Source organism: Cervus elaphus, chromosome 23 (assembly GCF_910594005.1).
Source record: "Cervus elaphus chromosome 23, mCerEla1.1, whole genome shotgun sequence".
Classification (NCBI taxonomy): Eukaryota; Metazoa; Chordata; class Mammalia; order Artiodactyla; family Cervidae; genus Cervus; species Cervus elaphus.
Window position 1 is genome coordinate 25,439,064 of NC_057837.1, and position 14,248 is coordinate 25,453,311.

A 14,248-nucleotide genomic window follows, 5' to 3' on the forward strand; every position below is an offset into this window, starting at 1 on the left:
CCCTTTTAATCCTGATGTGGACACTTTATGTTTTTCCTCTTCATTCATTTATCCTGCAAACTGATTTCTGATGTTCAAAATCTTTTTCATGGGTTACCAAAAGATGCCTGTCTTGTCTGCTGTCAATTCAAAGCCAGCGAGAAAAGACGAACTCTTTGCCTGTCAAATCCATGCCAAACAAACACGTCAATGGAGTTTATAGAAATCAAGCAGTATTCATTTTCTAAGCCATGTGTTTTTGGGTATCCTTATGCTTCCTGAATATATATAAATTTTAGGCTTTATATATCTGCCTTTTTCTTAGAGATCCCACTTGATCCAAACACAATGTTTGAGTAACTTATTTGAAAGTAATAGTTAGACAAAAAGATGATGGTGATCAAATGAAAAGACAGCCAAGAATGGCAGCAGTGGCCAAGGATTAAACAGGGAAAAATGATTCTTCTTCCAAGTTCCTCTCCTACATGGAAGAGAATCTGCATTCCTCCTTGGTCCAGTGCAGATATAGTTATAGCTGCCATAAATGATGACGTTCTGTCAATCTCTGTCTCAGCTAGGGATTGCAGTTCTGCTCACACCACTCCAGTATTCTTGCCTGTGAAATCCCATGGACAGAGGAGTCTGGCGGGTTACATTCCATGGGGTCACAAAAGAATCAGACATGTCTTAGGAACTAAACAATGACATATTTAAAATTTGCTAAGGGGGTAGATTTTTTTTTTAGGGGGTAGATTTTTTATATTAAGTGGGCCTCACACATGTTACACTAATACCAATAATAATAAAGAGTGAGTTAGTGTTAGTTGCTCAGTCGTTTCCAATTCTTTGAGACACCATGGACTGACTGTGTAGCTTGTCAGGCTCCTCTGTCCATGGAATTCTCCAAGCAAGAATACTACAGTAGGTTGCCATTCCCTTCTCTAGGGGATCTTTCTGACCCAGGGATTAAATTCAGGTCTCCCACATTGCAGGCAGATTCTTTACCATCTGAGCCACTAGGGAAGTCTCTTAATAAGAAGGGTGGGAGGAAAACTGGAGAGGTAAGGAATATGTTTATGGCCTTGATGGTGGGAATTGTTTCATAGGTCTATAACTTATCCTCAAATTCACTGAGTGTATACATTAAATATATACGGCATTTTACATGTTAATTGTACCTCAATAAAGGGGTTTTTTACAAAAGAAATGAAGACATCTAAAATATTCAGACTCTGAAGTGTTTGTACATCTAAAAATATTACACTGCAGGACTTCTAAAAATGCTACTCCTAGACCTCTGTGTAAACAGCTTTATCTCTAAGTCAACTAGAGAAGATTTTCTATTCCCTCTTAGTGGCACTGTCTCTACTTAGAAAGCACAAAAGAAATCTATTCATCACCTTCTTCTAGATTCATGCCCACTTTTTTAGGTCCCTTGGTAAACAGAGCTTAAGACATGGGGTCCAAACTAAGCATCACTTCCCAGAAGAAAATGTCACTTCTCCATATTTGTAAATGCCCTCAAGGGCATCAGTGTTCTCAAAGCTTCTCTTAATCCTTTGAATTCAAATCAGTCTCTCTAGAGAAGCCTATCAACCTTGATGATGCTCTCTGCATCTCTTCACTGGTCTCAGGCTGATTCTATGAGTAGCTTTTTGCTCCTTGTGCAATATCACTTTCACTGACTTTAAGAAATCTTGCTTCTTTTGCAGAACTGGCAGTTGGACTCTGTTATTAGTTCAGATTGTCTTTGTAGCATACCATCCAAAGGATCTAACAAATCAGTGACATCAAAAGACAAGATGGATTCAATGAACAGACGGAACAGCTGTTGGTATTAAATGAGAAGGGTGTGTAAAGAGAAATTATCTGTTTAATGATTAGTTTATTATGATTTATGTTAGAATGATTTCTTAAACCCTTCACAATGTATACTTTAGTAAAGAAAGACATTTTTTTCTTTCACTGTTAACTTCTATTCTTGATGAAGAGTTAATATGAACAAATGATTTTAAGATGCAAGTGAAATCATTCTAACGGCTATTTGCTTAAAGAAAATATGCCTTCCTGGAACTGATATGAAACAAATGATTTTTATAAGTCTAAAAAGTAACAACAATAGTTTTGATATAACCAGAGCTCTATCACTTTAAAATATTTAACTTTTGATTAAAGTGTAACAACAACAGAGAGTATTACGTACAAAAAAGTACACCTATTACTGTCGAATTTTAAAGTGCTCTTTTGACATAATGTTTACTTTACTTGAAAAGAATATTATTTTCTTATATTAATGACATACAGAAATACATTTGATTATATAAAGAAAATGATTATAATTTTAAGCTTGAAATATTCACTGATTTACAAGCATTTAAATTTTCTCCCCCTATTTTTATTATTTTCTTTATGTTGATTTTAATTTGGTCACAACAATTCTGAAATCAGGCTGCCCTAAGAACCCAGACCTTGAATGTCATTTTGTTTTGTTCTTCTCAAACTCAGAAGATCACCATGGGACTTTTTTAAAAGCAAAGGTTTGGGGGGGGTCTCATCCTCAAGGATTCTGATTCATTAACATAATGATGGGGACAAGAACCTGCTGTCCGAAAGATGGTCCAAGGGATTCTAATGATCATCCAGATTTGTTTGATTTCCTACCAAAGCAGGAATTCCCTCTGTAATTCTGTAAAACAGAAGATCATCCCACCTCCGTGAGAAACACATTCAATTTCAGTTAACTTCTAATTTAACAAAAATTTTTCTTCTGAATTCTGGAAATTGGCCCATCTGTCTATCTGCTGATCCTAGTTCTGCTCATCACAGCCACACAAAACAAATCTAACCTCTCTTGAATATCTTTGTACAGGGCTTCTTAAGAGTTTCTTTTCCTTCATGTATAAAATTGATTTTATATATATATATATATATATATATACACACACACACATATATATATATTTCCCTTATAAGCAGAGGAGAGTTCTATAATGTAGTATTAAACTAAAAAATAAGTAAACCGAAAACAGTTTCCTAAAAGCATTATAATAAAGATCTGATTTAAACTGGGTGCCCAGAGTACTTCCTCTCCATCACATTTACTAAGTATTTAATGTTTCCAGAAGTCAGTATGTAGAACCCAAAGGAGAAAGTAGGTCTCACTGATCTAGCTAAAGCAAATTCTTTTTTTCCAATGACTTTTCAAAATTTCAATGATTTTTTAAAATTTCATTTTATTTTTTTGGTCATGCCACACAACATGTGGGATCTTAGTTCCTCAACCAGGGATGAAATCCGAGCCCCTGCCTTGGAAGCAGAGAGTCTTAACCACTAGACCACCAGGGAAGTCCCAACACAAATTCTTTTAAATATAGAATTTTTAGGAAAACACTGGGAATTAAAAACATCTAGATATCTCAAGGTTAAAAAAAGAGAAAGACTCTTAATCCCCAAGATCATTCTAGCTCCTAATATTTAAGGATACTCTCCATTCTGAGTAAGGAAAAAAATCAAGCAGTTCTTAAGAATATTAGTCCTGTCAAGATCTATTAAAGATTAATGCAGTGAACCAAAGAGTGTAAGTTAAACGACTACATCTTCATTAGGTTATAAAAAGGAAAACGAATTTGTGGGATTATAAACAGACTATGTACATATCACCACCACTCATAACTACACCAGGTGTCTATTCAGAACAGAGATAAGCCACCAGGGGAAAAGGCAATAAGCAACCAAGTCTGAATGAAGAACACGCCCAGTATCAAACAAAAGGAAGGCTCAATAGTAGCTGGCCTAAGGAAAAAAAGAAATACGCTCTTTAACTCATCGTTTTTTGATTACAGTTTTTCTGATCCACCTAAAAACTTTCCCCAAAATAGATGAATATTTCAGAAATACCCAATTTGGGTTCTAAATCCATTCTTTTATTCACAAATCTACATAGTGCAATTGTTTCCATGTTAACAGATAACTAGAAAGAAGAGGACTTTGAAAAAACAATTTCCATCACACTAAACTTCTTAAACCTATAGTACAGAAATCAACTCATCTTCAGATTATCTTAGAGGTACAAAAGGCTATCTTCCAGATTTTTTTGTGAAATTAATTATCTGCATAATTCAATTTTTTTTAAAGAATATGACAACTTAAAGTAAAAAATTATTTTGGTGGAAGCAATCCAAAACTGAGTTTTTGACTGAAGATGTCTTCCTGCTTCAAACCAACAGAATATATAGATGGCTCATAATATTTTTAAGACATTTAATGCCTTATGGTCAATTAAAATTAAATAAATACTAGGACAATCTAAGTCCAATATCCTTTCATTTTAGTAATGTAATCACATCAACCAGAGAGAAAAACAAGTGCCTACCATATGGTCTTTCTGTAACAGAAAATAGCTGCATTTGATAACAGCATCTGTGCATCTCCATTCAGCACTGCCCATACTTAAATCAGCATGTTGTTAAATATAATAAGATGATGGGTCCCTTCACAAAGCAAAGAACAAAAGAATCTGAGTATCACGCTTGTATCAGATTCTGTGACCTAAAGAAATGAGGACAGGGTTAGAGATTCTGTAAGCAAGGCACAAGGTCTTCATAAAATGTTTCCTTTGGAATGAACACTACAAAACACTAATAATGTGAAGAGGGATCTTCTTAGACCTTGGTACCCAGCTCTAAGCTAGACATGACAGCCAGAGAGGGGTCCCACTCTATACCTCCAATTCTAGACTTCTGTTGCTGCCACACTTCTTAAAATCCAACAGGCTGTACTTTTCACCCTAACTTGCAATGTAAAGCTTCTGCTATACAATGGTGTTCTGTCATTTAGATTCAGGTATATGAAGGAACACACATTTCAAGTTAAATAACAGTGTTATGTTATATTGTACTATCAGCAGCCTACAAAGAATCTAGCTGACATTAAAGAAGACATATGTTTTCTTTAAAAATGTCTAAGTATTGTTTTGTGTAATGTGTATCCTTTTCAAAAAATGTCTAAGTGTTATTTTAAGCAATGTAGCTTTGCTAGAAACCAGATTTTGACAAGACTGATAACATATAACCTATTTAAATCTGTAAATGCTATCATTTTCATTGCAACTTTGGAATTAAAACAAAAAAGAGAAATTCCAAAAATAATACTATTCCAGTGTACTCCCCATCCAGAATGAACAACTGTTAACATTTTGCCATCGTCAAAGTTGTGATCAATTTTAAACTTCCAATGAAATGTTTATGACATCAAAAATATTAAAAACATAAGGAGCATTCCTATACTGGCCACTTGTTTTAAGAAAGAAAACCTCAGACATACAGTTGGCCCATTGTATCTGAAGGTACTGCATCTGTGGATTCAATCAATGAACAAAGATATTCAGAAAAAAAGTTTCCAGAAGGTTCTAAAAAGAAAACCTTGAATGTGCCGTATACTGGCAACTATTTACATACCACTCACATTGATGAGGTGCTATAAGTAATTGAGAGAGGATTTAAAGTATAAAGGAGGATGTTAAGGGCATATGCAAATACCACCCCATTTTATATAAGGAACTCGAGCATCCGAGGATTCTTGGGTCCACAGGGTGGGGGGTCCTGGAACCAAAGCCCTGTGGATACAGAGGGATGACTGTATTTCCTTTTTATAGTTTTGCCACCCATCTGATTCCCCTCCCATTAGTCTGTTAATTACCAGTATCTTACCTTAGCGCAAATTACTTCACACATTTATACTACACACTGCCTTGGTTACTGTTTCTTGGTTACCAGCTTCCCAAAGGTAAGAAAGACGTGAGCAGCCATCCTAATGGAAATGGAAGTCTGAGGAAGAACCTATATCTCACACTACACCTTGTTGTATAACCTAAATTAAGAATTCACGTATTGCACACCTACATGTAAACTCAAAAGCATTTTGGATATTTTCCTTAAGTATTCATTCATTCATTTGAAAAAATATCTGAGGCCTACAATGTGCTAGACTCCTTTCCAGGCACAAGAAAATACCAGGTGAACCAAACAAACTGTACTTTTAACACTTACATAAATCATCTGTCCAGACCCATAAGCAAAATCAGATGGTCTGAGCAGGTCAGATGGAGAGTAAGTGACGGGGAGGAAAAGTGAAGTGAGGAAGGAGGCAGGTGGTGTCATGGGGAGCCGGGAGGGGAGATTCTCCCTGAAGGTGACTTCTGAGCAAATCTGGAGGAGACAAGAAGCAGGCAGGTGCAGACACCAGGGGACAGTGTTCCGAGGAGGCGGTGCCCAGTGGGAAGGCTCTGGGGCGCACCAGGAGGGCGAGGGTGGGGTGAAGCGGGGACGATCGGGAGGTGAGCTCAGGGAGGGCGGGGGAGATGGTCCAGGGCTCTGCAGCTGCTCTGAGAACCTTGCCTTTTCATCCTGAGAGCGATGAGAAGCCACTAGGAGAACCAGAACAAATGAGTGCCAGGACCTGACGTCTGAAAGGTCCATCAGATGACTGGGGGGCACAGACCGCAGGCAGGCGAGGCTGAGGGTTCGGCGGCGGTCAGATCTGCATGAGAGGCACCAGAGAGAAAAAGAGGGAGCAAAGATTGCTCCGGAGCCGCTGGCCTGGGAGGGTGGGGCTGCTATTGCTTAAGATGAGGAAAACTGTGGACGGAGTGAAAGAGCAGATGGGGAAGCTGGGCAGGGGGAGGGGCTGGAGAGGAGGAGGAATTTGGTTTGGGATGTGGCTTCTTAGCACGCGGGAGGGGCTGGAGAGGAGGAGGAATTTGGTTTGGGATGTGGCTTCTTAGCACGCGAGCGGGCAGGTCAGTTGGATGGGGGAACACGAATTCAAGGGCAAAGTCGGGGTGGACACACACACACACACACACACACATACCTGTGTATATATGTATGTATATGAATGACCAGCTTATACTTGATATTTAAAACTGTGAAACTGAGTCTGGAGAGAAGAAGAGAGGGCCAAATTGAACCTTAAGATATATGAAGACTTGACAGATCAAGAGGCCAAGGAAACTTCCGGAACTGAGAAGGCGGGAACAGTGAGGCAAGAAGACTGTCAAGACAGTACGCTGTGTTGGGGTCTAAGATAACTGTTCATAAAAAGTAAAGCCCTTTCTGCACATTCATTCCTCATTTCGACACATTTACTGCACACCTACTATGCACCACACACTAGAAACAAACATGGGCCAGTTTTCATGGGACTTGCAATCCAGGGGAATATACATAAATAAACTAGTAAGTGATATTCCTGATAAAGCTCAGGGTGCTGGAGGATAAGGCACTGGAGCCAACTAGCCTGGTTTGGAAGGTCAGGGAGGGCTTTCCTGAGGAAGTGATGTTGAAGAAAAGACCAGAATGAGAGTAAAAATCAGCCAAGGAGGGGTGGCAATGGAGGAGGGGAGAATGGAAGGAAGCCTGGGAAAAAAACAGGATTTGTAAGGACCTAAAAGGAAGAGAGGGAGATTGTCAGGCCCGGGTTGTTGTGCAGTCACTCAGTGGTGTCCAACTCTTTGTGACCCTATGGACTGTAGCCCTCCAGATTCCTCTGTCCGTGGGATTTCCCAAGCAAGAATACTGGAGTAGGCTGCCATTTCCTCCTCCAGGGGATTTTCTCAACCCAGGGATCAAACCCACATCTCCTGCATTGGCAGGCAGGTTCTCTACCACTGAACCAGCAGCCATGGAGGGAACTGGAAATCATTCAGCACAGGAAGCTCAGGGTGGGCACAGACGAGCAGGAGAAGGCGGGCCAGAAGTCCTCTAAGACTCTTCTCAGGAGTCTGAGCCTTCTTCCAAAGGCAGTGGGAAACCAGAAAACTGTTTTAGGTCAGGGAATGCAATGATCAGCTTTCTATTTCAGGAGGCGCCCTCTGGCTACAGAGGCAGGTCAGAGCGGGAAGGGGGCAAGGCAGAGAGCCTGGGACACTAGCTGGGAAGCCTGGCCGGTGATTCATCACCACCGCCGAGATGCCGCTGGCCTGAGCTCAGGGAGCGGCAGCAGGACCTGGAATGTGGACTCAACAGGACTGTGACAGGAGGGAGGGGAGAGGGGGGTCAGGATGGAAGGCCGGGTTTTGAGTTGGACAGATAACTAGCAAGACTAGTCCTTAAAAGAAGGAAGTCAGGGAGATGGCAGGATATTGGTTGGAGGAGAATCTGATGAATTTCAAAAGCATGCAGCTTATCTCCCAAAAAAGCTTTTGGGTAAATAGGCAATTGGCTATCTAGGTCTAGAGAGTAGCCATATAATCTGAGATAGAGTTGTAAATTAGGAATCACGGGCATGTAGATTAATGCCCTGGGAGAATGTAAAATGAAACCCAGGGAGAGAGAAAAGAGGAGAGGAGTGGAAAGGCCTGGCTTCAGTAAACACCAACAGGAAGGAGGTAGCAGAGGAAGAAGCAGCCTAAAGAGAGAGAGAAAGAGAGAGGGACAGCCTGAGAAGGAACAGGGAAGCCTGGGATAAAAGTAAAGTGTACAGTGTTTCAGGAAAAGAGCAAAAGTGCAAATTTTTACAAGAATGAATTCCTGCAGAGAAAATGTCTTATTACTTAAACACTGTTCCAAAACCAACTAACAAACATTTTTCATCAGCTTACAGGACCTTTTAGTCACAGAATCATCTGAGTCTAGGTGAAGAAGCAAGACATAAAATGAACTAAGTTAATTTGCATGAGTAAATAAGATTGTTCTAATAATAGACAGCGAAAGTGCTACACACTTGGACAACCCGGCAGACTAGAGATTAAACATGAAGTAACTGTTAGAAATTGGAAAACCAGTATGACCTAGAGAGCTTTGCCTAAAAAGAAAAGAGAAAGAAAAAGTAAGTTGAGCCATAAAGAAGAAACGCTATGTGATATTAAAAAAAAAAAAAAAAAAAAAGGTGATACAACAGAGGATTCAGGAGTCTATACAAAGTGATTTTGTAAGCAGTTATTCAAGGCTAGGTATCACAGATCAGCCTACACGCATGTCTGCACAACACACACACACACCAAAGAAACACTTATCTGGCTCAGAGTGAATGAACTTTGAAATATATATCTTTAGATGTTCAAACACATCTCTCTTGACATCTATGCTATCTTTATTGTATTATGTTGGATATATTTTATTAAAGTGTCGCAATTCTTTATTGGAAAAGGATTGTTTGTTATTTGTTTGTTCTTTACCTTTCCAATCTACTCTTGGGGGGAGGGGGTGATGCTTATCCACATGGCAACACAATTAAATTCTAAACATTTAAGATAAACAAGAAGCTTCTGTTTTTCAACAAAGCAACAGACCTTACTCATAGCAGGTGGAGTTAGTCAATTAGATAAGGCATAAGACAGGGACTCCTCTAATTCCCTACATTGATTTCTCCTGTGCTGCCAAAGTTAATTTTTGGCTAATACCATTAATATTAAGATATATACTCTCATTTCTTGGTTAGGTAAAAACACACAAATTTATTATTCAAATACACATTTCAGGGGTGTAGCTATTGTTTTTTTCTTTGTTAGTTTTTTAGCCAGTGATTTTTAAAATTTTAAAAAGAATAGCAGTACTACTCCAGAATGTAATTCTTCTAACAAAATTAATCAGAAAATTTAAGTGTGGTATTAAAAAAAAAAAAAAATTAAGTGTGGTATTCAAAAACTTAAATATCTATCAGCCCAAAGTTGCTACCCAAAGTATTTCAATGGCAACTCTCTTATTATTAAATATTCACAAGATTTAATGTGCACGGGAGTATGAGACAACTAAACAGACAGTAATTATACAACTTCCCCTCATCCTGAGATTTTAAAATGTTTTCTGACAACACAGAGCCCCTTTATTTCTGCTTCGATATAGAATCTAAACAAACTATCTGCCTATTGTTTAAAAAGCCAAACAACACCTGAGTGTAATATCAAATCCAACTACTGAATAGTGTCTCTAAATGAGCATAATACAGACAATACAGTATTTCCTTGGCTTTCAAACTAGAAATACTATGGTTATATCAGCAGTAAGGTCTAAATGAAAACAAATTTCACCGCCCTTAAAAGATATATAACTGCCATTGTTAATAAAAGCCAAGTTTGCAACTGGAAACTGCCTTCTAGCTGAGGACAAGATGTGTCTATTACAAATTCTTGGTTTTCGGGACATCCTTTAAATGACAAAAAAAAAAAAAGAATCAAATAACATTAGTTCCTGCAAATATAATGCAAAATAGCATGCTAATTAAAGTCTTTAGGAGTCAATGACAAATAAGGCTTCAGGACCACAGTACCTATCATTACGGAGCAACAATACACATTAAGCAATCACTAGGCCTTCCAAAAGGCGTTATTATGGTTCACCATGATCAGAGGATTGTGGTGTTATACTTAATCACATTTTTACCTGGAAGCAGGTGTTTGCAGGTGTCGAAAAGTAAAACACTGTTTCTAACTGTAAACCTATACTGTAGTTCTAATCGACTGTATACTAATGGCACACTGATCTAGCTCACCGTGATTTCTGGATAAACTTTCTAATCCAGTAGGAGGTCAGCTGCATGAAGCAAGCTCCTCTGCTGCTTTACCAACAAAAATGTAACTTGAGTCATTTTTCTCAAAATGCCAAAACTCACACACTTAGAACTAGACCCAGTTTCAAGGACCAGAAAGTTAAAATGTAACACAAGGCACAAGAAATAAACCATGACAGTGATGTCTCACTGGGAGATGTTACTGTTATCTAAAGTAACTGTCAACCTTTCCATAAAAACAGAGGCATCTCAAAAGCAAAGTCTGAAAGAATCTAATTACAGAAACCATCAATAACAAAGTAAACACAAAGAAGCCATTATAGAAACAAACACCAAAAATAATGAGGAAAAAAGACAGGAGAGGCAAGAGGCCATAGGGGTGCCACCAATACTCGGCTTTTCTATTGCTGTCCTGCCTGCTCAAAAAATTTCAGGAAGCCTGGTGTAAAACCTTCTGGGCTCTTCGGAAGATGCTGGTATAAAGGCTTTACGAGCCCCCTGACAGCCCAGGCTGACACTCATGGGACTTCTAAGCAGTGAAAGGAAGGGCATAAACAGAACAGGGAAGGCAGATTTTTAAGGCAGTTGGAATGACAGTTCCATTGAGCCATTTTCCAAAGCTGTGCCTAAACCGTCCACGGGGAAAGACTTGGTTTTCTACCCAAAGCAGAGATTCACAGCAACAGCAAGCAGGCAGGACCTGCATCAGTGTCAGAGAAAGAAAGTGGTCCAGGAGCTACAAGGATTCCAGCTGCCCCCTCTCAATCTCCAGAGGGAACCCTGGATGCACACACGAAATATACAAAGCCAACCCCTGTCCAGCCCTACTTCAAAATTATCAGATGTTGGGGAGTGAAGGAAAACAAGCTGGTGGTATTCCCAGTCACCTAAAAATGGAGAATTCTGTGATCTGAGATGATCAAGATAAGGACACTTCAAAGTAAGGAAAATGCCCTTGCAAAAGAATCACTAAAGTGTCTAGAAACAAAACCAGGCAAGGTTTCACCTCCCTACCGGTATGGCGGGGACACTCCCACCATTCAGCCCAAAGCCCCCAAAGCCGATCGATCTTCTTAGACCCCCAAGGCAGCTGACCCCCGCCCCCCACTGGCAGGACAGACACCTCGGAGACACAAGCCACACAGCAGGGCAGGGACATCAGCTCTGCGCTTACCTCACAGGTGGGGGACCCGCAGACCTTGAGCTTGGTGTCACCATCTCCCTCAGGCAGACCAGTCCGACGTGTGGCCATCATTTCATTTCAAATTACAAAGAAGGGACCAACCCTTGGGAGTCCACATTGGGAGGGAAATGCCACCATGCACCAAAAAGGTAAGAATTCCACACCAGGTTCCGAGAGGGTGCAGGGTTGCTCAGACAAATGAAGGTTTCAATGAAGCGCCTTTCAAATGCCCTGATGATGATTTCTTCCGACTTCAACGGCCTTCACCGTCTTCGTCCATTTCTCCAGACGTAAAAAACAAAGACCAGTCTCCTGGGCAGCCAGTGAGGCCAACTGCAGAAAGCGGTCCCCTTCGTTCCTAGCGCTCCTCCCAAGTCCGAGAGCAATGCGAGCGCGTCGTGAAGGCTCTCCCAAAGAGATCTTTCCTAAAGAGGGAAAAGTTAAAGGACATGAACTTTCTCCAGACGCTGACCTTGGCCTTGCCCACGCGTCTACTCCAAGCTCGCCCTTCCAACACTTGGAAAGATAATTCGGCCCATGCTGATGAATCAAAAGATGAAATAATCTTCCCATACAAAATAAGCAAGAAAAGGAGGGGAAATCTTAAATCAAGGGGGAAATGAGAAACATCAGAACGGCACGATGGTTACCTCAAACATGCCCAGACTTTGTGCAGCCGTCAAGAAAAAAACATTCCCCTTTCAAGTGCATTTAAATTCATGTATTTTCTGGGCAAATGAGAGGGAGCTTATGTTCTTCTGCATCACCCGGATAAGAAGACTTTAGAGGAGTTTTGTCCCCACGAGGCGAAAATGGGAGAATACTTTTTCAAAAGCACGCCTTGCTCCCCGCCACCCCCCAGCTCCCTAAAATAAAAACAAAAAGTCAGGCTCGGACGCGCGTTTCCAGGCAGCCTAGGGGACTTGCGGCGCCCGCCCTCCGCCCTCCGCCCCGACCGGCCGGTGTCCCCGAGGAGGCGGCTGTTTTCCTTGGCCCGCGGCGGGGCTGGGCGGGGACGGCGCGGGGCCGGGCTGGGAGGTGTGCGCAGCGGCGGGAGGGACTCCCTCTCCAGGGCATTATTCCGGAGCCACAGAAATGATACCGCAGCCCCAGCAACTTTTATTTAGTTGCCGCGCCCCAAACTACGCCTCGACACGACCGTCCCGTTTCCCCGGAGCCGCCTAGGGGGGGAAAAATTTTTTTTTTTTTTTTGGAAAAAGAAAACCACCACCCACCTACCACTGTTTCCTCCGCCCCTTCCAGAGGCGGGTCGGGGAGCGCGATCTCCCGGGAAGGGCGGCCCAAATATGTACTTTCAAAAACGAGTGGGGAGACCCGGGGGAAAAGCCACAAGCGAGGGGGCTCGCCCCCCGCGCCCTGGCTGGCCCGGCTTCCAAGGCGCCGCGGCGAGCGGCTGGGACGCTGGCCGGACGCCGGGCCCAGCCGGGGAGCGCTAGGCCGCAGGCTCGGTTAATATTCATGAGCGCACGGGAGGCGCCCCTCCTCCACGGCCGGCCGGCGGGACCCCGGCGCCCGCCGCCGGCCTTTGTGCCCTTCCCTCCTCCCGCCGGCCCTCCCTCGCTCCGCACACGCGGCCGCGGCCCCTCCGCCCCCGCTGGGCTCCCGCCACCACTCTCTCCGGCCCCGCGCCAGCGCCGGGTGGGGTGGCCCGGGGTGGCGGGAAGGGAGGGAGCCCGCGGCGAGCCCGGCTCTCCCTCTCCACCCGCCCGCCGGCGCTGCGCCCTGTCCGCCGAGGCGGAAAGTCAAGCAGACACGCACCGGAGCAAGCGCGCCGAGTAGATCCGCACCGGGCCCGGCCTGTCCCCCGGACGGCGCGCCCCGCACGCCGGGCGCAGAGCGGAGCGAGCGGGAGGACGAGCCGGCGCTACCAGCCGCCGCCGCGCTCCAAGGCCGCCGCCCCCGGCCGACCGCTCCCAGACACCGCCGCGACCTGCCCCGGCCGGCCCCGGGCTCTCGGCCGCCGCGGGAGGGCGTGGGGCGGGGCGGCGGCCGCCGGACTCTCCCCTCGCCTCGCCGGGCCGGGCCGGGGCCGCGCTCGGGCGCCCGCGATCGCCAAGTGACAGAACTGCTCCGCTCCGCAGCCGCGCCGAGCTGTTTCCCGGGGGCGGATTTCTCGCTTCTTCCTCCCTGGATCCACCTCCTCCCACTCCACCTCCTTCCCCTCCCCTCCCCAGGGGAGGCTCTGGGGCTGAATATTTTCTGTCTTGAATAATATGGTCCCGGGAACCGACGCTGCAGCAGGGGGATTAGCCTGGGGCGGGGGTGGGTGGGGGTGCTCGCCAACCCCCTCCCAATGTACGTCGGGACCTACAAGCCCTCACCCGCCCCCAACACCTCCCCAAAAACCAAACACAGAAAACCCTCCCCGCCTTCTCCAATCTCCCCAGCGCTGAGCGGGAGCAGCCAGGAACCTGGGCTTCCACTGGGAAGGGACCCTGTGCTCGGCGTCAGGGCTGGGGAGCGGGGGAGGATTCTACGGCTAGATACTCAGATGCGGGGGGCGGGGGGCGGTCAGGGATCACGAGTCCCAGACTGCGGGGTACGCGTCCGGGTGAGTTT

General features: G+C 43.8%; 1 protein-coding gene across 4 annotated transcripts in view; it reads right to left on the bottom strand.

The window, feature by feature from the left end:
- ARHGAP21 (Rho GTPase activating protein 21) overlaps positions 1–13,785 on the bottom strand; it is a 129,996-nt gene extending 116,211 nt beyond the window's left edge. For 2 of the 4 annotated variants that reach the window (XM_043882787.1, XM_043882784.1), the window contains exons 1-2: positions 13,448–13,785; positions 11,660–12,093 (exon numbers count right to left, since the gene is read on the bottom strand). In XM_043882787.1, coding sequence (XP_043738722.1) covers positions 11,660–11,740 — 81 coding nt within the window. In that variant the 5' untranslated portion in view covers positions 11,741–12,093; positions 13,448–13,785. Of the gene's footprint in view, positions 1–11,659; positions 12,094–12,318; positions 12,821–12,903; positions 12,922–13,447 lie in introns of those variants that run through there. The other 2 variants (XM_043882786.1, XM_043882785.1) reach the window with 2 other exon arrangements.
- Positions 13,786–14,248: the final 463 nt, after the last annotated feature.